The 26308-nt window shown below is 39.5% G+C and overlaps 1 protein-coding gene across 1 annotated transcript in view; it reads left to right on the top strand.

The window, feature by feature from the left end:
• Nucleotides 1–26308, top strand: part of DHRSX (dehydrogenase/reductase X-linked) — a 162837-nt gene that overhangs the window by 124089 nt on the left and 12440 nt on the right. Inside the window, exon 6 of the mRNA XM_064408248.1 lies at nucleotides 8701–8908. Within this exon, the coding sequence (XP_064264318.1) occupies nucleotides 8701–8908 (208 nt within the window). The remainder of the gene's footprint in view (nucleotides 1–8700; nucleotides 8909–26308) is intronic.

The raw sequence follows: 26308 nt of genomic DNA, 5'->3' as shown, positions 1-26308 counted from the left end.
TTCTATTACAGATCCCTGTTTACAGTATTCCAGGGTGACACAGTGTTGGGAAATTTGTGAAGTGAACCCCAAAACTCAGCTCTAAGGCCAAATGGTGCAGAAAGTGATTGCTGACATTGTTCTTTATAGTGCTTAAAAATAACCATTTGCAATACTGCCTGTGGACTGCTTTGTATATTGCTCCTTTCTGGTAGGTTTTTGTGCTTCACTCAAGTTGGTATTTTTATGTTCCTCAGATAAGACCCTCTCTCTTCACAGACCCCTTTCATATATAAATCTTATTTAAATCCCACCTGATTTCTGACAGTGGATGAGTGATGCTGTTGATGTACAGTCTCACAAGAACAAAAACCTTTCATGCTGTGTCTGGACTGTGAGTCATTTCATGGATGCAGAATGCTTCCATGTTTTAATTCCTCTGGTACCTGCTGGCATTCAGCTGTATTTCTTCTTTAATCTAGGAAGGTCTTCCAACTGAGGAGAAGGCTTCTGGTGATGGCTTTTGACAAATAGCTGTCTTTTTAATGAGTTTGTTCCTTGTCTTAACTCATATACTATGAGTTAGTTACTTTTATCACTCAGATTGAAGCTGTGATTTTCTTATTCTCAGTCCATAAGAAAAGTTCTAAAAAACAGAAGTTGTTAAATGTTTCAACTAGCAGAAACTGATTTTCAAAAGTATGTTGTGCCAGACTTGCTAATTTTTTGTTATTTCTGTAAACAAAGATTGATGGCATAGCACTTTCTGCACAGTAGTTATAGATATCTCAAGGAAAAATTATTTTGCAGGCACATTTCCTCTGTAAGACAGACCAATCCTTCAGCGTGGGTAATATTTGCTCTTGCAGAACTTATTCAGTCCCTCCTTAAATCCAAGGCTGTGCAGTGGGCTGAGCCCACCTCAGTTAAACCTTAAATTATCTTTGCATATTCACCAACATAGTCTACTGTAAATCTGCCAACACAGTAGGTGTACTGTGCTGGATCTGAAATGGTAGCACCCCATTATGCTTATGCAGACCCTACAGTTCCTTTTGAGTCCCAGAATGAAAAGCTCAGAACTGCAGCTCATCTGCAAAGGCCTACACCAATTTCAAGATGCTTTTTAAGAATATCTTGGATTGTTCAAGTTATTGCTGGGGATTTTGTGGTCCTATGTGCATTTCTGGTGGAAGCAAAGAAACCATAAACCCCCCATTACTTCTTTCAACTTAAAAGCTCTATTGCAGGAGAGGTAGGAAGCTCTCCACAAGTAGGTGGAGACGACCTCCACCCATTTATAATCCTATAGATAATCTTACAAGATGCGTGACAATCTTCAATAACTTGAGATCCAGATTACCCAAGAGATAATATAAAAAGATATGTGTCCTTGTTGTTTCCCCATCCCTCCAAAGGGTCATAAAGACACAGAACATGTCTTGAAGCCGTGATCTTTTTCTTGGGCAAAGCAATGCAAACCATTGCTTCTTTTTATATATTTACTCATTCATTTGTTTAATGTAGATTTTTAATTCAATGAAGGGATGCTATTATGGTCAAACACCAGTTCAACTGTTAGCACCTACTTTACACTGCATCAAATGCCCTGACTGTAGAAAAGTGGCAATTTATATAATTCTAAATAAAGACATATATTTCCTGGAAGAATGGAGGTACAGTAATTATAACTTGAATTTGACATTGGTATTTAAAATAAACCAAAACATTTGAAATTAACACCAACTGTACACAAACAGAAAAATTTGACTTCTTTAAAGGTACTGATTCTGGTGAGACTTTGAGAAGACCAGCCATTGAGTTCATGTTACATGCATTTGAGAGCTGTGCTGAGCACACAGCAACTGAGCTGCACACAGCCACTCTCAGTAGATCAGAATAGCTCTCGGCATCTCACCTCCTGCCATTAGGAGTAGGGATCAGCCAAATGAAAAATGATTCTCTGATTCCATCTGGATGACAGTAACACCCTGGATGACAAGCCCTGGCTTATTTTGCCTTTCATAATAGATTTTAAGATAGACATTCTACATTTCTTTACTAAATGTAGTCCTCAAGAGACAATAAGTAAATTTTTGTTCCCCCTGCATTTCCTAAAGGCTATTAGAAGGGGCTAATCACTGAATGCTATATATTTATACAGTGAAGTGCTGAAAGCTGGGAAGCACGGCTTTAAAAAAGAAACAAAAAAACCAAACCAGCTTCCAGCTTGTGACTTCTACTGCATTGAGGGTTAAGCACAAGGTAGGAGTCACTGATCTGCTGAGATACCAGTTACTGAGACCATTACCAACATTTTACCTGTTAGATAGAGAGAGCATTTCCCAGATCTGGGCTTTTACCCTTATACTCTAATTCTAGGAAGAAAAGTGTTATTTTTCTGCAGCTGAAAGATGCCAGCCAAAGCCTGGATTTGTCCAGAGCTGTGTGTGAACAACATGTGGAACTGAAGAGCTCGCTGCAGGAAGAGGAATGAAAGGCAAGATGGATTGCTCTGCCACTGGCCTATGACTGCTTAAGTAACCCCCATGCCACAAATTAGGACATGAAGGATCTCCTTTTTACCTCCTGTAGAACCACTAATTTCATGTATTGTTCTGGTGGCCTTCCTTTTGAACAAGTTCATCACAGGGTCATGAGGGCTCTTCAGGAGTCCCTAATGCTGCATTCCTTATTCACTCAAGGTTTATGCTTCAGCCACCTTAACTGTTATATGTATACTCTCACAATTTATTTTTAAGGTTATGCATGACATATATTGAAGAAATATACATGAAGAAGTACATGAGAAGTTGCTCAGGATCACACAAAATGCCCAGTCGTGCATGAGATAAGTGACAGTGCAACAGCCTTTAGCAGTAGTTGGTAACAGGACAGCTGCTGTGCAAAACATAACTGCAGCAACATCTCAAAAGTAGATAAGTTAATACCCTAGATTTGAGCTTTGTTTTACTAATGTATATGCTTCTTTCTTTCAATTGGTAAAATACTGGTTGTCAGTGGTAATATATTTATTCTTCTTTCTCCAGCTTGGTCTTTTTGCCTTGTCTGTATTTCTGGGTGGGTTTTTTTGTTGTTGTTGTTTTGGTTTTGGTTTTTTGTGGGTTTTTTTTTGTTTCTTTATTTGGTTGGTTGGTTTTTATTGAGAGAAAATCACAATTAATGAGACTCAGAAAATGTTTTCACAGGATAAATATATGTAGTACTGCCAGAAAGCCTGCTTTCATCTAATAAACAATATTTAGAACTCAAGATTTTTCATAAGAGAAGAAAAAGAAACTGTTTATGATAACCAGTAAAGACATGTTTATTTTCCTATATATTTCTCTAGCTGCTTCAAAATAAACTGCAAAATCTATCAAAACTTGAAAAATCTTGTGCTGCATTCCCTGAAGAAAGAAAATATAAGACTGTGAAAGCTTCATGAGTGTTTAATAATAGACTTTTATAGTCTTGACTAAGCAATGATGATGATGTATTGCAAGATTAATACATAAGTCATTAGGAAGCTTTAGTCATTTTAATACAGCAAGCCTGTGTTTTGCTTAATTCCCTGATTCATCCTAAGGCATACATTGAAATTTTGTGTGGCCTTTCATTAAAAAGCCCAGCATGTCAGCCACGTTTTGCATCACTTGTCTTTTAATGGAGCACATAGCAGCTGGGTTCTCTGCAGTTTGATCTTGGTGCACTCTGCCCTCCAGGTAAATTAACACCCTGGGAATTGGGGAGCGGTGATGGGTGAAAGGAGGATGATGTGCAAGACAATTGTGAAAGGTTCACGTCAGGAAAGATTCGGTGCAAGCACTGGCTGGGTTAAACTGATCTGTGTGCCAGTCAGGATGATCACAGGTCCATGAGCCTTTTGCTGAAGCAAGCTGTGGTGGGGTACAGGCTGCTGTCTGTGAGTCCATGATGTCTGTTAGGTGTGTGCACAGCATGAAAGGAGCCCCTGGTGAGGGTGGCAAAGCTGAGAGCAGCAAGAGAGCCCCATGCACAGGAGGGTGAAGGAAGTGATCTATGCTGGGCAGCACAGCTTCCCCTGGGACTCAGTGGGTACCCTGACCTCACTCAATGCTCTTTACTAAACATAGGATCATTTGACTTAAGTGGGAGACCATTGTGGAAAACAAACCTACTAAAGCCAACCTGAGGAGAAACAAGTAAAACTGCCAGGAGATGTGCTAAACATGATTTCAGTTTTCAAACTGGGATAGCAGCTGAGTCCATATTTAAACACCTAATTAGCCACTGCAGGCTTCAGTTTGAAATTTGGCTTCTCATTACCTTTTGAAAATGCATTCCATAGGGAGATTGCTGCTGGAGACAGCACCATGGAGATAAGTGGAAAAATCAGCTAATCAGCTTCTGGTGGAATAAAAGAAAAAAAGAAAAAAAAAAAAGAAGAAGAAGAAAAAAAAATCAGCAAACCTCAAGGCACTCACTCCAGAATGGAATACCTACTTATTTTCTTCTTGCAAAAATTTGGAATAATGCCTTTCTTTTCTCCTCCTGAATTTTTGCGGTAGTAAGGCAAACCTGTAGCTTATATTGCAAAAAAATCTTAAGCCAGAAGTAAGAACTTCTGCTAAAAAATATTTGGACACAAAATGCAGAACCTGCTTTATCCTGACCCTTTATTCATCAGTATAGAATTCATGAAACATTATTTTTAAAGGAAGAAGAAGGTTTTGTGTATTGGTGCTCTCTTGGAGAGATTTCAAAGCAGTGAATTAAACTCTACCTGCCTTAATTCCTCCTGTACTTTTCATTTAGTGAGTTGTGCATTGCCCAGCAAAATGCTATGGAGGGGCATCCTCTGAGGCATGTCACTGTTTTCTCTGGTAAGAAGATGGTCCACAGCAAGCCCCACTTAAACAAGGGAGAGAGCATGACCTTCTCCAAGTTACTGATGCCATGCTGTGTTTTCCCACTGAACCTCTTCCCACTAAGTCCTTCTATACTTTCCCCAGCTGCTGACTCTGTACAGGCTTGCTATACCTCAGCACATGCTGCCTGGCATCGCCCAAGCTGGGTGGGCAGTGTTTATTGGGATGTATCCCTGGGCATTGAACACCGGTGCCTCCTTATCTCTCTAGCTGACTGACCAGCACCCACTGGGAGCTGGCTGGTTGCCTAGTTAGGAGGCAGTTTCTCTGCTTAAGAGTGCCTGCCTGGCTGTAAATCATCGATGCCCTGTGTCCTCAAAGCAGCAAAAGTCCAACTGCCACAGGCACCTCATGTGCTCTGCTCTGCTAGCACAGTTTGCTGGTAAGCTGTGTTCTGCTTGGATGGTTTTCCTCTTGTATGCACTTTTATTTTGGAAAGATTTTAGAACCTTCAGAAAATGTGGAAATGCCAATAAATAATGTCAATATTATTTTACTTAGTATGCAATTATACTTTTATTCAGGGTAAAAAATGTGCATACAGAGCATAAAGTGCCAAGAGAGGCTAGATTTAGATGCATAAGCTTTGAAGCCAGATAATTCCATGTGTAAGAGGAATTCATTTTATGGTTTTAAACTAAAAGAGGGTAGATTTAGATTGAACAAAAGAAAGAAATTTTTATGGCAGGTGTAGTGAGGCACAGAAATGGGTTGTCCAGAGGTAGTGTGGATGCCCCATCCATTCAAAGCCAGGTTGGATGGGACTTTGAGAAATCTTGTAAAGTGGAAAGATGTCTCTTCTTATGGTAGGTTAGAGAAATTAGGTGATCTTTAAACTTCCAGCCCAAACCCTTCTGTGATTCTACATGTGTGTGCTTAGGAGAAAAAATTGTGGTGTCAGTTCAGGTGCCTATTTTTCTGATACATAAAATCAACACTGGATCTAATGAAGTCAAACAACTAGTGTTGTTTTATTTTTTCAGTGTAGTATTTAAACAACGTGATTCTAATAAAATGGGGTCTGACAAAAAACAGTTCAACAGAAATGCTCATCAGTTCTGTGTCACGTCATTCCTCTGTCTTATGTAGTCCATTGATGTCAGATTCCTGGAAAGCAAAAAACACACACACAGAAATTGGGAAGAGAGAAGCTAATCATTGCAGGGCCTCTGCCAAAAGTTTTTGCTCTGTGTATCCAATTTTATATACTTCATATCTATATTATTTTATTGAAGTCTGATTCCTGGCTGCCTTGCAGATCATTTGCATCTCTGCACTGTGATATAAAAGGCTTCCTCATTGATTGGGTAGCTTTTATATCTTCTCAGCACTCATGTTTCTCTGACATACATACCTATGCAAAATACAAGGCTTTGGAAGATCCAGCCCTTGTAGTTCATGCTTCATTGCCACAAGGTAAGTCAAAACATCACTCACACAAAATGTGGGAATGGGGAGTCATGGGGAGCATTCAGCATCCTCCTGCCTGGCATCTGAAGGTTACTGAAAGCCCAACTAGACCCAGGCAGAACAAGTCAGAGTAGTCCTTAGCTCTGCTTCCCTGCGAGCCACTTGCCAGACAAGCTCACTCTGGTTCAACTCAGAGGCTTGTCCCGTGCCCCAGCTCGCATTCCGTGGGGGAATGGTGGCACTGGTGGAGGAGTGCCAGGGGGAGCTGCCAGCTGGCTGCCGGAGGTGGCTTGGGATGAATGCTGCTTCCCATGGGGAGTGGGAGCTCTGCCCCGCACGGCTGTGCACAGGAGAAGCTTGTAGCAGCTGAGGATCTGGTCCTTCAAGTTAAAGGGGTTGGAATATGCATGAAGCATAAGGTGACATTTTGAGCGTCTCAGATCAGAGCATGGACGTTACTGAATTGAAAATATAACTTCAATTTCCTGACTAATACCAAGTCACTTTTATATTCATGCAGTGATTGTTCTTTACTCTTTAAATAGCCCATTTTGCCCAAAGGTGCAGGTGATATCCTTATGATAATGTAGATATCCAGCACAGTACAGCTGAGGCTGTTGGTTGCTGCAAGGGCCACCTGTGATCAGCTGTCCTTTTTAGTTCTCAATTCATATCATGGTTTTGTAGTCTGCTTGTGATTTGTTTGTACAAAAAAAAGAGACAGGAAAAAAAAAAAGAGATGCACTGGAGATTCAATGCTGTTTTCTGCTGTTGTCTTTTACTTCCTGTAGCTAAGCTGTATTATTTACTGTGGTGTCTCCAAGTTTCTGAGTCCTTACAGATAACATGGACAGCTAAATTGATACAGTAGCCTTATACCTCTGTAGAGAGTCAGCCTGATTCTTAACATCCAGGGCTATCTGTGATAAAGTGCGCAGGATATTATAAACAAGATATTCAACAAGAATGAGATAACAAAATGAATTCATATGTTTACTATTCATTCAAAATAAAAACTTGCACAAAGTAACAGCCACGGAAATCACAGGCAGGCTTTCTTGCAGAGTAAGAGCATCCCTAGTCTGGACGAAGGTGTAGAGGATGGAGCTGTAGCTGTGGCCACCACAGAGATAGGACAACATCTAGGGAAAAGGAAGGAACAAGGAAAGAGAGTTCTGTTCCTGGGTGGGCGCCTCTCTATCACCTTTCACAAACAGGTTAAGGCTCTGCTGCTGCATGGACCCTAACCCCTGATTCCACATGGGGAGCAGCTGCAGCATGCAGCATCACTTCCCAGGATTTAGCAGAGGCAGAGCGGATGGGGGCTGGAGCAGTTCCACTGCTCCCAGGAGTCTGCTGCTTTAGGCTCCTGCTGCTTTGCCTAAGAGCTGTCTGTAATGCCACCATTTACCTTTGGTTCTGCTTAGCACAAAAAAGGTTAGATGAGAGGCTGCGGTAATTACAGGAGTAAATTGTTATGGCACAGGAATTTGTGGAAGTGATGCTGAGGCCTCAGTCAGGAAGAGCATTTTAAGTGACATACCTGCTAATTTGCCTGAAAATAGCCTGCTAATTAAAAAAAAAAAAAAAAAGAAAAGAAAAAAAATACTGCTGCCTGCATGCAATGACACTTAATTCAGCAGTTCCTAGAATGCTTAACTTGAAAGAAAGGCACATTTGGCATCCAGATGAGAGGTGCACTGGAGTCTCAACAGGTAATGTTTTGCTGTAACTCATCGAATTTGTGTGCCTTTGTCATACCTCTTTGGCACAGACTTTGCCAGCCATCTGTGCTTTAAAGGCTGTATATGGCCTGTAAAGTGTGGTTGCACTTGCAGCTCTTCTCCTTGCCCTATCTTTTTATCCATCTCTTAGCTGTGCACAATCTGATCTGTGACCAGGGCAGCTGCAATGAGTACCTTACTCATCTGTACTCTTCCCAACACAGGAGCCTTCAACTAGTAGGTTCTGATGCAGTAAAAACAATAATAGCCACAAGAAGTAGTATGATCAGTCATAGGTTTAACAGGGAGTGGGGTGTGTATATTTGGAAAGAGCAGAGTGAAAGAGGAGAGAGAAGTTTAAGGGCCTCCAGGTGATGATAGCCTAGAGATTGATGCCTCAGCATTTCTAGTTTAAAGAATTTGACAGAGAGATTCTGGCAGGTATTGTGTAATTTTATTTTAATATTTTTATTGCTATAAATAAGCCTTGGTGTCTGATGGAGTAATCACCAGAACTGGAGTAAACAACACGCCTGCCAGTGATAAGCTGTTTCTCCTGACGACTCAGTGTATATCTGGATATTGCAAAATGTGGTATGTTTGATGTTTGTGCAATTCTGTTCTCCTTCTGGTTATTTTTACATGTATCTCCCTCTCTTTTTCTCTCCTGTGTACAGATGTTCGTATTCACCCCATGGAGCCTATGCCCAAAGCAAACTTGCCCTTGTGTTATTTACCTATCGACTACAGCATCTTCTGACTGCAAATGGAAGCCATGTGACTGCTAATGTAGTAGACCCTGGAGTAGTGAATACTGAGCTCTACAAGCATGTCTTTTGGGTTGTGAAAGTGGTCAAATGGATGACAGCCTGGCTATTTTTCAAGGTATTCCATTTTTAAAATCATTTTGTTGCTGTGCCCCTGCATTGTGCAAAGCTGCAGTTGTCCTGGAGCTGAAGGTGTTTCAGAGTTGATAATAGTGTATGGTATTTATTACATTTCTCTGTGCTGATGAGATGTACAAAATCAATAAAGACAGGCTTTCCAGCAAACAAACATTTATTTTAAATGGAGGGAGCAAGCTGTCATAGTAGGGAAAGGGAATGCCTTTCACAGTCTTTGCCTGTGCACTGGTAATCTCTGCCCTGATCTATCCACGTGCTTCTGTGTGTGCATGGGGGCAGGACATCACCCTGACATGGAGCCAGAATATGCAAAGTGTTCCTCAGAAATGACTTGTTCATTCTCTTAAAGAGAATCAGACATGATCTGGCATGGTCTACATGTACACAACATGTTACAGAGAGGAGGGCAAAGGGAGGAATAAAGTTGTACAAAAGTGGCAGTGGGAGGTGGCTGTGCTCCAGGATGTGAGGTCCAGACACTTGTGCTCAGGGAGGCGGGACAATTTTTAATTAGGTTTTTCATTCTAACACCTACTTGTAATGGTATTTGATTTTTTATTATCCAGTCCTGGTCTGCACTAGGAAACAAAAAGTCGTTTAATAAAGCTGATCCAGAAGTGGGGCAGACTCAGTTATGGGTAATGTTTTGTAGGGGTGTAAGTAGATTAAACTGAAATCAGTTTAGCTGTGTAGGTGAAATCTCCTCATGCACACAGGCCTTTGAAGGGCTTGTGCTGAGAAAATGTACTGCTTATAGCTCTTTCAGAAAGTAGTTTTGGATTAAGTAAATGGAACCTGATTCCATTAGAGAAAATTAAATGTCCTAATTAAAATGAAGTATTTTACATCAAGGAGCATGTCCCACAAAGCAAATTAATTTTAAACTTTGATATGGAAATATCAGTTGCTTTCATTTTAGAAATGAACTGGAGGCTGGAAGAGTGACTATAAAATAAGATGCAAACAAATAAACCCATATTAAAAAAAAATAGATTCTCCTGAGTGCACCTTGAATATTGCAATAAATTTGTAATAAGAATGCTCATAATCTGTAATGCATTCTTAAAGAAGCAGACTGCAGCTTTGCCAAACCATGTACATGAGACCTGTTTTCCCTCTTGTGATTACCATTTTGAATACCAGTCTTGGGTGGCAGTGTTTTTTCATTGGACTTACTTCACCTTCCTAATATAAAAAATTCATGTAAATTTTAAGTTGTGCTTAGAATTTCTTCTAGAGAAACAAAATTTTGACTAAATTCTTGCATCTGAGAGTGAGTTTCAAGTCTCTTGTTGTTTGCAGTGCTCGATCCCTCCCAGTTTTATTGATGTGCCCAGGAGACATTTTTGTATTTTACTGGTGATGTTTAGACACTGAATTGGATGTTATTGAACATTTAGAAGGATTTATCACGAGAGGGATTCCCATTCTTACAACTCTAACAGTCCTGCCACTGATATTTCCTGAACATTTCTTTCTTCTTTGGATGTGATACTGCTCAAAAGAAATTCTTCCTTTAAATAGGTGACAGACAGACATACTGATCTGTATAGAAGAGCCATGCCTGTACTGTCTGTAAAGCAAATGGATCAATTGCTTTCTGAGTCAGAATAACCTCAGCTTTGGATATCTGAACACTTCAGTTATCGAGGTTGAGATTTTCACATTTTTGTCTAACACTCAATGTGTTTTTCCCTAAAGCCAGAGGAGAGGGTAATTCTTACTTTCTCTTTTCCCATCCTCCCTTAGATCTCTGAGCTACAGTTCCAACTTCTACTCTTTGCTTATTGCTTAGGATATATCTGGGTGTTTGGGAGTGCTTCATCCCAGAGGAGCGCCCTGATTGGCATCACAAGGAGATGTTTAGCTCCACAGCAAGCTCACATTAAAAGCCTGCCTGGCAATTTTAATAGTGCTCTACTGAGGGCTGTAGTATTCAACATTCAAGCCTGTGTGAGTCTTGTGTTGGTCTCGTGCATTAGGGTAAATTTCCCCTGAGAAAAGTAAGAAAGCAGATACAAGAAAATTCAGTTGTCTGGTAATATTAGCTGATAGTTGGTAGTATGGATTCTTTTTCTCCCCTGGAATTTTGTTCCTGAGCACTTATATGAGCCTTCCTTCTAGGATTATGGCAGTAATGCAGTGAAAATGAGGTGATAGCTCTCTAATCATATTGACTTAACTAACTATTGTCACCCTGAAGTATTCCAGAGTGGGTTCTAAATGTGTGCTGGAAATTGCTCCACTCACTGCAACATGGCACTCTTGAGAGCCAGCACAGCCCAGAGAGTTTCAGTGAGGAAATGCATCGCATTGCATTCCCTCAGGAGAGAGTCAACATCTTGTTTGATTTAATTTCAAAATAAAGTGGCAGAGCCCCCACTACTTTTCAATGCATTTCTGCCAGCACTGGTGCCAGTCATGTTCAAGTTAAATACCTCTTTGAGATTGCAGCCTGGCCCCCACCTTCGCTGGGCTGCTCATGTTTGAGGCAGCTCAGTGTGGCAGACAAGGCTGTTGGCTCAACATCTGCCTTGGAGCTGCCTCAAGATATTTAGGTACTTAAATGAATAGACCTACAGTCTTGTAAATAGGCCATGATATGTATGCATAATTAACTCAAAGTATTAACAGCTTGATTTTCTTAAAATTGCAAAGCATTATCTTCTAAACTTATATGTATGGCTCAGAAAAGTCTTGGCCAAATCAGTTTGGTGTTTTTCCCCCCACAAGTTGCAGTGAAAGGCATTTCTGTAGAAATAAGATAGGCCAAACGAAAGGTTCTGGTGACAGTCATAAAATTTGTGACGTTGGTGCTTGCCCTTTAGAAGTGACGTTTTCATTCTTACTCAGCTCAATTCTTTCTCAGAATTTAGAGCTGTGGTGCTCTAAATTTGCACTTTGCAAATGTTTTCTCTGTATTTTTCATAAACATGGACCTATCACACAAGAAAAAAATTATTACTCAAAAAAATATATTTCTATCCCTATGATTTTTTGGTAAATAAAGCCTGATGAGCTGATACAGTCCTCTGCAGAATGCAATGAACTATGTTATCCTTTAGTAATTTTTAACATAAATTAATCTTCTTTTTGAAGAGATAAAGTCCTAACTAATAAACACTAACTAATTAATGAGATAGTAATAACTTGAAAAGTCATTCATTGAACATCAAACTGCAATTTAGCTCAGTGTGCAACACACCAGCTTTAGCATTGGGTACTGTGCAGGCTGGAAACCAGGAAGTACTATTTCCCTCCCAAGTATTTCTGCATCTGCAGCAGATACTGAATATTCATTCTTAAACCAGATGTTCTCTGCTTGTGATACAATTAAAATGCCTTAGAGCAAAACAAAAAAGTTGACTCTCATTAATGTCCGATAACAGGGACTGTTCTGCTTTGTATGACTTCATTATGGCATCAAAGTAGACACATTTGACAGATAGCAGTGTTGTAAAGTTCCCCAAAACCTTGTTTATGACAAGCTTGGTGAACACGTCATTACCAGATATAGAGTATTTGGTCCTTTCAGCCAGCTCAGATTGGTATTTAGGAAGGCATTGTGGAAGGAAGGCTTTGCATCAGATCCTGTCTCAGCTGTCATTTCCAAAGACATAGTGCCAGATAACTGATTATTGACTGACAAACTGAAAATGAGTAGGATTAGTGACCCTGCCAGCCTGTAAAAATGAAGGGAAAGGCTTCAGGAACATGGGCTGGATAGATATCAGTCAATATACACCCATTCATTTCCTTCACCTTGTCAAAATAAGCTTAACATTAGTGTAATTTTCCTATAACATTTTTTAAAAAATGCTTCCAGTCAGTAAGCACATCTAGAAAACAAGATCTAAAGGACCTGGACTCATCATTCATGCCAGAGGACATAGTCATGCTGGTCTTATTGCAGCATTTCTTATTCAAACTGTCCCTTTGGCACTGTGAATATAGTAAATTCATTTCATCCTACCCCCCAGGTGTCAGAAGACAAACACATCACCACACAATAACACCAGCTGTAAGAGAATGAGAGTAATTAAATCCCACAGCTGAAAGCAGCAATTCATCAGCATCAACATTTTCTGTGCATGAGAGTGTGTGGTTCTCACATAAAGCTAATCTGGGCCTTTCTCACAAAAATGAAAACTTGCAGAAACGTATAATTTGCAGTTAATTTTTACAAAAGGTTTTTCTGGTCAAAAACATAGAGAAGAAAACAGTCTGCTTGAATCCAGTAACACTGGTCTTTCAGCAGATACCATTTTTGTACACACTGGTAGAGGGATTTAAGCTTTCAGAGTCATAGGTGTCTTTTTTTCATCTGTTAAGTATTTTATTATTTTACAGCCATACAATGATTCTAGAGGGAAAGATGAGGGAACCAGCCTGAGAAGGCTGGTAAATAATCTACTGTTTAATTCCCAAATCCTGATGATCTGGGCTTTTTTCTTGCATGTGAACTCCTGGACTTGGTTAAGTACCCAGGTCCTGCCTGTTATGGGGTATGTGGATGGAGCTTGGCTGCTTTATTTATTGTAACTGCTGAGCACAGAGCCTTCTGAACACAGAGCCCTGTGTGTCTGTTCCAAGTCAGGTCAGACCCCTCTAAGGTAGACTGGCCCTCAGTGCACACGTAAATAGCATTGGACCCTGCTCTCCACTGAGCCTGTGACCCCCCTGCATGCCCAGATATTACTATTTTTCTGCATGTTTTCTAAGGTCTAAGTGGTTAAAATATTTATTTGAAGGGACACATTGAGAGTTGTGACAGGGTGTTTTGATGGCAGGAAAATGAAGGATTTGTGTTGCTTGCCTCAGTGTATGGCACACAAAGGAATGAATAGTTGCTGTAGAATACAGCACAAAACCTGTGGGATTATGTCACAGTGCATCACAGGGAGTCAAAGATGTTCTTGTTTATAACTTATTTGGAGCAGCTGCTGATGTGATTTATCCCCATACCACACCCAAACTTCCTCTTGAAGGGTGCCAGTTGGAACAGGCTGAAACAGTCATGGAGCAAGCAAAAAGTGAAGTAGTGTGCACAGAGATATATTTTGTATCCTGTCCTGCAATTTTAGTTGTTTAATAAAAATAAGCATCCTTTCTTTTTTTTTTTCCCTTCTCACAGTGTGAAATGGGAAGATTGTCTTCCCTCTTTCAAAATTGTTCACAGGACAGGAAAACTGTCTCTATGTCTAATATTGCCTACAGGATTCACCCTTTTTAGCCCAGGAAATGGTCAAAAGGAAAACAGGTTAAAACTACACTGTGCACTATGTAAAAACCCATGCTTGCTCTGTGTGAAATTGTTTTGGACGTTTCAGTAAGCAACTGAAATGCCACAAGCTCTGTGTCTTACTGTGTAAGAGAGGGTTTATCCTTAACTCTGGTGTGTTAGAGGATTGCTGATTTAACCTGACAGCCCAGGAAGATTATTTATGTGAAAGCATTTAAATTTGTATCCAAAAGAGTGGGAAAAGTAGTCCTCCATTGCTTTACTGCGGTGACAGTAAGTAAACAGTTAAGAAATTGTGAAAATATATGAGCCTAACCACTGTTAGCACATCAGCACCTATCATCCTGTAATCTGTAACTGGTTTCATATTCAGAAACCACAGAGTTAGTTAGGAAAGACATTTTCCATCCATCAATCTATTCCTTGCAGTACTTTCCTAAGTATTTGATTAATACCTTTGTGTGGTAATCTATTCCCAGTCAGACTTGTTGAAAATGGAGAAAATACAAAAAAGGATCATAATTTTGCTGTGAATCAAACACATATCAGGGACTCTGGAATGACTCCTCTCAGTTTAAAAAAAAATCTCCTCAATGTCTCTAAAGTACAGGTCTCAAAAAAGAGCCTGAAAGATTGGGAAATTAGAGAATCTTGAAATTTCCACTGGACCATTAGCACAATCTTTTCAATTATGGGTTATAGCATCACACTACTGTAATTCCTCCTCATGCATCAGAGAAGTACTAAGTCAATCACTATGTGCTTAAAATGGTCACATAGTATAACTCTACTTGGAAACCTGAACCCACTGTCAGCAGGATATGGAGCAGCCACTAATCTTTGTGATCAGTATATCTCTCAGAGAAAGAACAAAAGAGAGAGGAAACAACCCCAGCCCCAATGAAATTACCCATTCAGCAAGGGTAGGAACAGGACTTGCAGGCAGTTTCTGTCTTCCATGTGAATGAGTTGGAAAACAGAGTTGAGGAGGAAGACCACTGCCTTCCCTTGGAAAATCCTCCAAATTAGTTTATGAGTGAGCAACAGTTTGGAATTAAAATAAAAAGATACAGAAGAGTAAGTTGTGGGCAGTGCATATTCAGGTATATATATTATCTATATATAGATATAGATATAGATATAGATATATTCATATATTTACATAATCATATATATGTATGTGGTCTATCTAAATTCCTCATTGCTTTGCTATTTGTGAGTTATGTATCCCTAAAAAAAAAAAAAAAATATTATATTGCAGAGCCCCATTACCTATCCACTACAGTAGATTTTGGAGATCTACAGGCCCTCCTTTCCCCCTCTCTGAAAATGACAGTCTGTAACTTACCAGTCATTGAAGGAGACTGAAAAACCTTTCAGTGTGAAGTAAGGAAATTCTTCCATGAACAACACAAACACAATTTTTGGTGGTTTTCCTGAGTTTTCAAAGGTTGACATAAAATGTCAGGTTCTACCAAGAGGCAGAAAACTTCCCCTTTTCTAGAGGTCTGTGGCATTTATGCCTGGAAGTCACCTCTGACAGGTCTCCTGTTTCATAAATCTCACTGCAAAATGGATGCCAGCATTGGAGGTGTGGTTTCCTTATAGTCACTGCTGCTACAGGACCTGTCTTATCCTAAGATAAATTTTTACAGCTGGACCACTGAATTAAGTCCTTCAAGTGGCAGTTTATCTCTGTGAATGACAAAGGGGTCCTCTGGTGACTAGTTCAGCCATAGATCTCTGTGCTGTATAAAGCTGGTTAAGATGAATCCTTTCCAAAGGTGCACAATCTTAATTTTCTATGTTTTTTATAAATGAACTGAAGGTGGTGAGATTTTGGATGTGCACAGGAGAGAATAGGAACTGTAAAGGTTTGTTCTTAGATCTGAGGCACAAGTAATCTGCTATCAATCTGGTTTTGCAAATGGCAGCTCTCAGGTGTTAGACCATTTCCCATATAAGTGGGAAATGTGCTCGTGGGCAGCTAGAGATGAGGAAATCCCAGTTACTTATGAAATGTATTTCTCATATATGTTTATAATCTATTGTGTGCCTTCACTACAGCAGCCCTGGGTGAGGAAATCCCAGTTACTTATGAAATGCATTTCTCATAAGTGTTTACAATTCATGGTGTGCCTCCACAGTTTATCACGCAGATATCGCCATGCATTTACATGGGTAGTTATGTGTACTCCCTGTGTGTATTTATAATAGTCTGATGTTTGTAACAAGGGGAACCATGGGAAGCAAGCACCATCTCCTCTTTAAGGATGAACTGCGAGCAGTAAACACACTTTTTTTAGTATAAGAGGATCATCTGCCACCCAATTTGTGTGCTATGAAAACCTTTAGTTCAGAAGTCGCATGAGTAGTTCTGGCTTTGGTAATGATTATGATTGCAAGCCACAAACTTCTGTGTTGCATTTTAGAAAGACTACTGAGATACTGCGTGATGTAGTGGTTCTTTTTGTTCTCATTATGTTCCAAGCTAAAAACTTGGGATTTGGTGGATTTTAATAGGTAAACACAAGAAGGGGCATTGGTTTAGTGCCTCTTGTCCCCATTTTTTCTAGAAGAAACCTGATCCTAGATGTGGCACAAACATAATTAATAAATACAATCTTTCAAGAGCTAGTGGTTTGTGTACATCTGTTTAAATTGTGTCTGTGAGTCTTTTCAGGGCAAATGACTACATCTGTGTGGTGCCATCTCAGTGCTGGGGAAAGGGGAAGTAACCACAGGGGTTACGTTACCACAGACCAGGCACTCTGCAGGAAATACAGAACATATGCAGAAGAGGATTTGGATGAAACCAGAGCAATGTGCAATAAAACAAGAACGAACTTGGACAGCTTATCAGAGATGGGATTTATAGTGGTATTTATTTGGCCCATTGAGCTGACCTACTTTTCTCTCACTGGAATAGGAAGGAGGTGCTGCTGCTGATCCTAGGCTCAGGTACAGTCTGAAAAACTGAGTTGCTCCCCATGTCTCCTAATTGCTCATCAAAGTCTTGGAGCTAGCCACCACCAATTTACTAACTTATTTACAATATTTTACTCAATTTATTATATCTGTTACCTTTTGAATCAATAGCAGGGGCCAGAGTTGGTGCAGTGTGCCTGGCAGGCCTGTTTTCTTTGCTGTGAGATGCACTGTGAGCCCCAACCCAGCCGTGTCACATCCCTGCAGCCAGCATCAGTATGCTGAGGCTGGCTGTGTCTTAGGAAGAGACTTACTCAGTATTGTTGCCTGCCAAGCTTAAGATGCAAAATTCAGTCTTCTACAGTCTGTCACTTGTCATATACTATCCTAAGATGATTAAAACTGTAGAAAGAGAAAAGCTGTCTTGTTGTTTTTGCAACTCAGTGTTGAAAATAAGCTTACACAGACTGTGAGTATATTTGGGTTCCTCCCACCTGGAGTGCTGCATCGAGCTCTGGGCTCCCCAGCACAGGAAGTGCATTGAGCTGTAGGAGCGAGTTCAGAGGAAGGACACCAGGAAGATTAAATGGATGAAGCATGTCTCCTACAAGGAAAGGCAAAGAAAATTAGGATAGTTCAGCCTGGAAAAGAGAAAACTTTTTGGTGACCAAACTGTGGTGTTCCAGTATCAAAGGCAAGCTTACAAGAAAAACAGACTTTTTTTTTTTACAAGGACATGTAGTGACAGGACAAGGGAAAATGTCTTCAAACTGAAAGAGTACATTTAGGTCAGATATTTGGAAAAAATTCTTTGCTGTGAAGGTGTTGATGTGCTGGAACAGGTTGCCCAGAGAGGCTGGGGATGCCTCATTCCTGGAAGTGTTCAAGACCAGGCTGAATGGCGCTCTGAGCAACCTGGGATAGTGGAAGGTGTCCTGGCCCACGGAAGCTGTGTTGGAACTAGGTGATCTTTAAGATCCCTTCAACCCAAGCTATATTTTGACTCTAAAAATTATGTAGGAAGGATACTATGGGGCAGTATACTTATTTTTTTCTGTCAGGGCTGTACTTTGTCCAGTTGCAAAGGCTATTTTTATGAGTGCTCAAGCTGTGAATGTAGTCTGGTAATTTTTCAGAGAGGAGTTCAGTTATCACAACTCTTGTGCATCACAACCAGTAACAAGAGCTTAGGTGCCTGTTTTCCTTTGCACATGAAATGATGACTTCCATCATCATGAAGTTTGTGGGACATCATCAGTGGCTTTATACAAGTGTAGCTGATCAGAACCTGCTAAAGAAGTAAATAAGATCTGAACACAAAAGCATCCAAGTCTGAATCTTACTGCATATTCTCCTACCAAGGATTATCTGATTTGATTTCATATCCTCTGTGTGCAGTACTGTTCTTTTGTAAAGCATGTAAGACATGTCTGATCCTGCTCCTTAGAGGTTCTCCTTGATCTGGGGCTGGCCTTTTATTTTTCTTGCTTGGTTTAGGTTTGTGGCACATGTGTCCTATTTTATATGCCTGTTATCTCAGGAAGTGGATTAAGGCTGGCACAGATACACTGAACCCTAATCTCTTTAGAGAGCCTGCAAATCTCCAGAGGTAGTAAGTACTTCAAATGTTTATATTACTATGTTCAGCTGATGTTGCTTGAAATCCATTCAAGAAGATCTGGAAGAAAAAAAGCAGGGCATTTTGCAATGGGTTTCTTTTTTTTTTTTTTTAATTACCCCGTTAATATTATTTTATATACACTTAATGCTCAGTTTTCATTTTGGTGTGTTTTTTTCTCCTTATTTTAAGGAAAACCTCAAGCACTATTTTCACTGCAAAATATATCTATAACCCAAAATCTTGGCTGTACAACTTCTCCCATGAGAGCTTTGACCCATTTGTTATAGTTCTAGGTTAAAGGCAGATTGCTTGTGTCATTATCTCCAGCTTTTTGAAAAAGTGATAAAATACGAAATGTGTTTGTACTCAATTACCTGGATTTGTCATCTCCAGGTCACTACACAGTGGTTTATACAGAGGAGACAAGGGAATTATAAAGTACCTCCAGTGCTCAGAAGCAGCTCTTGTACACTTGATGTACAATCTGTCACACGCTCTCCTGGTTGGAAAGAAAGAATTTGCAGTCACTAGGCTTTATAGATGTGAGCAGGTACCATCCTGCTCAAGGTTGGCACCAGTGCTGTCACTCTTACCATAAGGACAACACATCTTTTGTGAGCTGGTTTCAGTTTTACTCTGTAGAAGCTCTTGGAATTTTTTTCCCTTCTTTAATTGTCAGTTTATATCATGCTATCTAGTAATAGTCTCTAATCAAACAGGAATAAGAATACTTTTAGGGAAACAATTTACTCAAGACAACAATGAGTTAAAGTGAAGTGACTGGAAATGTATTTACTTTGAGAAACTGAGAAAGAAATAAGGAAGAAGAAGAAACTTTTCTTAATCTTTGGAATCATACTCTGGGAATGGCTTCCACAGTGTGGCAGCTATAAGAAGAGTGTTGTTTTTATGATGGAGTATAAATAGGTTTTGGAGAAGAAGATCAGCTGATAGGTTATCTGCAAAATTAGGTCAGAGATGTCCCAAGATGGATTGTTGCTTATGAATCCTTTTTGTATTTAGAATCCTGGGCTTTTTTTGTCCCAGGTTTACCTGGTTTACTCCCATGCTGAGAAGAAAAAATGAATCCAGTATAAGAGTCCAAAAGTGAAGATTTTCCAAGAAATGTCCACTTTGATTTTGAACTTGTTGAGTATCTAGCAAACTCTTCTTTAGGTAAACCTTTGGTGAATATGTGCCATATCTTGAACTCACCTCCATCCTTACCTTTCTTGACAGTAGTTCTTCCAGTTTGCTTATGAGCTGTGTTGAACTGTCCAACAGTCTAGTCCTTGCTTTTGGTTAGAGAAGAAAAAGGGAAGATGATCAGCCTGAAGAGCCTCCAGTGAAAAGGAAATCTTGTGTTGTCCTGGTCAAAATATCTGTGCATGCTCTTAAAAAATAAAGTAGCCAAGATAAATTGCAAATGGAGCTGTAGAGATAACTGACATAACCATGAGGATGATCTCTCCCCTGTGTGCTTTTCACAAGTTGGTCAATGCTCGAGACCCCTTCAGCAGAGAGTCAGCTGGAAGTCAGCTGAGGAGTTGAATTCAGCTGAATATCCAGAGTAGACCAGAGTTAGAAAGGCAAAGATTTCCATTTCAAAAATGTCCAGAGCAGAGTTTGGTTCAGGATTTTTTTCTAAGGGAAGGAAAGTTATTACATTCCTCTTTTGTGACTGCTACTTGTTGTATTTTTCTTAGGGAGAAATTATACTACATGTTTTAAATATTTTTAATTTTTTTTCCCTTTTTTTGATTTGTTTTCTGATTTTGTGGCCCTTTTAATTTAAATCATAATGTGATATTATGGGGAGGTCAAAACTGAGTGCTTTCTTGGGTGGGTTTTTCAAATCAGAGCAACAGACTTGCTGCAGACTTCTGCTCATGGATCTGTTGTGAGAGCTAAAATGTGTCAGTGCTCCAAAAGACTGAGTAAAAGTTTGCTCCCCGATATAAATGACTGTCTAGATTTCAAAATAAATCCTTTGGATTATACAGAAAATTTGAACTGTCAAGAAATAAATGGTGTGGTGAACTGAAACATAGGTCTCAAGATACCAGCAATTTAGCTGTATTTCAGTAATCTCTCATTCACCTTTCATTGCTGTCAGCGGCCTGTAGGGTCTGTTATATTTATGATGGAAATATCTGTCAATGAATCATGTCACTGAGATGCATGTGGTTTTTCCACTTCAAGGAATTATTAAGCACTCCATAGTTTCTGTGGTAAACACCACATTGCTGGGTCATTTGTACTACGAGGTATTTCTCCATGTAAGTAGAATTCTTTCAATTCTTTCTCGCATAAAAAAATTATTTATTTTTATGTGTGGTAGGTAGAAGGTATTTTTGTCAAGCAAGTGCATATAATTTTATTTTGTGTTTTTACATGTTTTCACTATCAGCTAGTATTTCTGTAAAAATGACAGTAGGTATTTATTAACAGAATTTTACAAGTATTAATACGGTTTCTTAGTGCCTTTATCACAGAAAAATAGATGTACCTAAAATTCAGGAGACTGAGTACCTCTCATGTTTTGGAGTCCCTTTGATTAAATTTGTGGAGATTAGATAATTTTCATGTTAAAATATTACTTACTTTCAAGTATAGAACTTTTTTATTATATAAAATTATGTTAATAAAATGTAATTTTCTTTTTAATCATATACTAACCAGAAATGTAACCTACTGTAGGTTTACAAGTTAAACAGATATTACTAAGTAGTTTTCAATAATCTTCCACTCTTAACCTTACTCATCTGCAATACCTAAGAATGTTTAGGAAGGATAGGTACATAACCCTAACAAAATGCAAAACGCTGAATATTTTGGGAGACTGCAAGATCCTTTTAATTTGATCTGCTGTTTGTTACTGTCACTGTAGGTTGTGGATGAGACCATCTGCAATTGTCCTCCAGTTAATATACTTTTGAATTAGAAGAAAGGGCAGAGCTACAGAGAAGCTGGCAAGTGCTCAGTTAACCTCCATTGCAAATGTTTAAAACACCTCTTCAGTGGGGCTTCTTAATGATGAAATACGTAGGGCTGGCTCTTCTGACAACTCGTGGAATGAGATCGATGATTGTAACCTTTTCTCTAAATTAAACTGGAAAACCAGGAGCCAGCAGGGCTGTAAGCTCAGAGCTTTGGAAGAGCAGCTCCTTTCCTGCTCACCACCCCATAAATACATTTTTAATGTTTGTTTTTAAATTATGTGAATATATTCTGGGCTATGCTCTCATCTCCATTTCATTGAGCCTACTTCATCGTTTATAGTTTTGAAATAGTTATATTTGCACTTATTTAATGTAGCAGCAGTTAGCTCCAGCCTGAGTACTGTCTAGATTTTATTTCCTTTTCAGTACAAAAGTAAGCTTTACAAGACTGAGCAGCTGTCTACTACTTGTAAATGAGGTGTATGCTGAAGCAATTTTCAATCTTATTTTATGATTTCTCATACTTGCCTAAATAAAAGGAAAAAAATACCCTGGGTTAGCTCTTTGGAATTGAGTTTATATTTTCAGAGAAGTAGTTAAAGAACAGACTTGGCTCAGGTATCTGTTTTCCCTTAGAGAAACATGTTATGTAAAGATGTGTACCTTAGCACTGTTTTCTCTCTGGATTTCTTGTTGTGGTTATATTTGTTGTTTGGCGTGCTTTTTTTTTCTGCTGTGGGCATCTGAAAATATTTGTAAATTCTTCTTAATATTAATTTAGACTAGGAGAGGAATCTCCCTGATTTTTCAAGAGCCAAAGTGCTTTTCCTCATTTTATTACATTAGTAATTAAAAATGATTGCTGTTTTCTTATGCAGAACTGTAGCAAGACACTCAAATATGTTTCTAGCCACAGCTGGGCATTTATTCTTTCGGAAATCTGTCCCTCCCATCAGGTGCTGCTGGTAACTGTTGTCAGATGTTTGAGTAGCTGTGCTCTGATGGCAGGCATGATATTATTTCAATTCATTTTCTAAGCAAGGACCAGATGTTTGTTCTGGGCTAAGCAGAATTGATTTGCAGTTAAAACCTCAAGTAAAGGAGTATCATATCAGGCTGTAAACCAGCCATGTCTCAAGCCACACGTGAATCAAAAAGAAAAATGTTAGAGCCAGTGGTAATCATCTTCTTCACTGCCCTGTACATCTTGGATATTTGTTTATACAAGTGAAGAACAGATGTGTTGCTCTCTCCCATATGCTAACAAATGAGAATTCAGATTTGTACCTTGGACTTTTTAATGGCTTTCCTTTGCTCTACACAGAGATAACAATAAAAACAAGGCAAATGGCTATAATTAGAGAATTAGGCCAATTCATTGGCTCCCTGTGAGAGCCAGTGATAAATCTGTTTCCTTGGGACACTTCAATAAGCCTGAGGCACATCATGTCCAGTTCTGGCCACCTCATATCCTTCCACTTGCTCCCAGCAGTAAACCATTGCAGGCAGAAAAAGCAACAGGGAAGACTTTAAAAAGATTGAATTCCAGCAGAGTTATACTGGGCATTTAAGAGGTGAGGTCTTGATCATTCTGTGACAAAAGATGTCTTATGCAAGAAAGAGCTTTGTATGGAATACCATGGCTACAGTGCTCTGCTTATAGTTGGATTTATCCATCAGGAGTCTAGCTTTTACATTTTATTCTAGTTGTCATCAATATATTCACACTAACCTTTAATATATTCGCAGCATAACAGGCAGGAAAAATTACACTGGGTCTAAGGAACAAAGACAAATATTGCTGAAGAAATTTTAAATAACATGCAGATCTCTAGCGGGCATTGATTCATGTGCTTCGTGGTGTCAATAATTGTTTGTGAATTGCAGTAATCTTTTTCCTCTGAATAGAGCATTACTCGTGAAATACAGTCATTACCTATTGATTAGCTCTGTGGTTATTTTCATGCATCAGTCATGCCAGTAAAAACATGAGTAACATTTACTTTGCACCAATGTGTAAGATCTGTTCATCAACATGTGAAATGAGCCTTTAAAATATATATATTTTTTTTATTGCAGAGACCACATCGGCATTTTCAGTAGTCATAAGTCTCAGAATAAATAAGAAAAGTCTAAAGGGCTCACTTGGGTTTTTAAAGGGTTTTTTTATCAGGGCACTGTAAATGTTCCGCTGTATCAGGACAAGAGTGCAATAAGAAGGACATATTTGTCACTGTTTAGTGCTAATGTAATTTCCTATTTTCCCTCCTGTATGTCTTTCCATTTAATCTCAATTGTTGGTAATGTGCTACTTTTTGATTAAATGATGAGAGCTGAAATTCACCAAGGAGAAAATAATTAAAACTATTTGTTTCACAGACTGTCAGCAGCTATTAGGGAAATTAAATGTATTTTTCCCTAAACCATGTTACAGACTTTGCAAAGTTCACAATCAGTTCACAATCAATCAATCTTTTATTGAACACAGATTTAAAAGCAAAGGTCAGTTATGTTTTGGACACTAAGGAATTGATGCAATTGATAAAACCCAGCCATTTAGATTATTTTTATATAAAAATTTCACTGCTTGGAAACCCTTCCTTTTTGATTGTGGCACCCTTATAGCCACATCAGCTCAGCAGATTTGCAGGGTAAAAGAGAGCTTTGCAGCTTGTCCCTGCAGCTGCAGTAGTGTCCCATGCCCTGGCCAGGGCCAAGCAGCAGAAGGGATTGTGGCTGATGCTGGCCGGGGTCCGGCCTCGCTCGTGATCCTTTATTGCAGCCCCACATGTCCAGCAGTGTAACATCCTGTCACACCACTCCTTTGCTTCAAAGAGGAGCCTTGTTGTCTGACCTGCTCTAGGCATTTGTCCCTGTTTGTGGAGCCACCCATTTATCCTGAATTGTCAGATTTGGCTGGGTCAATGCATTGACAAGGTTTCACCTAGTATTTTCCTCTCCTTTTTCTACTGCAATAAGGCTTGGGCTCACTCCTTTGTTTGCACCACAGATTGTAAATACCACCTACCTCAAGAGCTCATGCTTTGAAGTCTCCTTTTTACCTCTTTTTGGTTTCCAAAGGGGCTCAGTGACATAGGTGGGTGATCTGAGGAGGGAGAGTGTTGGTGCTGCACTGGGAAACCCTCCTACCCTGAGCCCCTTCCTCCTCCATATGGCATATGGGCTGCAGAAAGGGATCTGAGCCAGTGGGGCAAGTGGCACACTGATGTAGCAGCCACAGTTTGGAGTGAGGGCCTGGCAAGAGGCATTTAGGAATTAATGAAGAAAAGATAATGAAAAAGCACTGCGACTGTCAGTGAGATTGTTGTGGGGCACAATGAAAAGGCAGGTGGAGAAATGGATAAAAGTTTTGTCTGCAGACATGCTTTGCATACCACATAGAGAAACAGAACCTAATCTTGATTGGAACAATTCAATTCCACTGTGAAGTACATGTTAAATAACAATAGGCAGCTGCAGAGCTGTGCAGACTTGCAGGTGAAGAGCAGAATTTTAAGCAAGCGGCTGTGCGGGCAGGAGAGGCAGAGGGGAGGGCCGGGACAGCGCCCAACACTGGTGTTTGAGCTCTGCTCAGACCTCAGCCTGTGCTTTTATGAGTTAAAAGCAGTTGCTTAACCCTTAGCACAGTTCTGCATTAATTCAGCTGGAATTTTTCCTGGGAAGCAGAAGTTTAATCATCTGAAGCTTTGCTGCTTGCAGTGTATCACCTCAAGTGAGAGTGAGCAGGGATAGGGGGCTCATTGATTGAACAAAGGATGTGTGTAGCAAAATGACACTACCAAAGAGCATAATTCAATATTGAGCTTCCTAAATAAAGTGTATTATTTCAGCACCAGATGAATCAGTAGAATATATTCATCAAACCACAAAACCTCACAGTATTTTTTTTCCCATTCTAAACAACTGCTCTAACCTTTATGTCAAAAAGCCCTATGAATTCCAGTGCAACAGGAGCTTTCCTGGGGAGCTTAATTAAAAGAAAAGGTTAATTCTCACAATTTTATTTTGTGTATCAATAGTTCTGCAAGAGCAAGCCTCTGGGCCATGGCTATGTAAACCCTGAATTACTCCAGTATCAAAACCCCAGTCAGAAACTCTGCAGAGACAGGAGCTACCTGAAGATGAAATAAAAGAAATAAGAAAAGTTTCAGAAATATCGTTGGGATTTTTAGCATTCATGCCTCACAACTCCTTTTTTTAGGTTTTTTTCTTCTTTCTTTTTTTTTTTTTTTCTTTTTATTAGCTTATTGGGGAAAGATGTTTTTTGTGAAAGGGATTAAATGGTTTTTTCCTTTCCAATTTTTCATTGTCCTATTTCAGTTAACAAGATTTGATCATTCATTATAGAACTCGTTTTTGGCATTTGAACCAATTCTTCCTCCAGCAAAAGCTGGGACAGTCAGTGTAGTCATTCACACAGGAATGGGGTACGCCACTTCACCTGTACATCAATGTGACACCTCTGCTGTGACTTCTGTCATCTGGAAAAGGAAACAAGAACATGGCAAGGATCGCATCTGTCACCAAATTCAACCCTGGCTTTTGCAATGGAGTCACAATTTTTTTCACTCCATCTGCTACCTTAATGAAGGTTTACAAAATACCTTTAGAAATGAGCCCAGGTAT

This window comes from Passer domesticus, chromosome 2 (assembly GCF_036417665.1).
Source record: "Passer domesticus isolate bPasDom1 chromosome 2, bPasDom1.hap1, whole genome shotgun sequence".
Taxonomy (NCBI): Eukaryota; Metazoa; Chordata; class Aves; order Passeriformes; family Passeridae; genus Passer; species Passer domesticus.
Note: the sequence above shows the minus strand (reverse complement) of the source record. Positions and strands in the feature narration are given on the sequence as shown.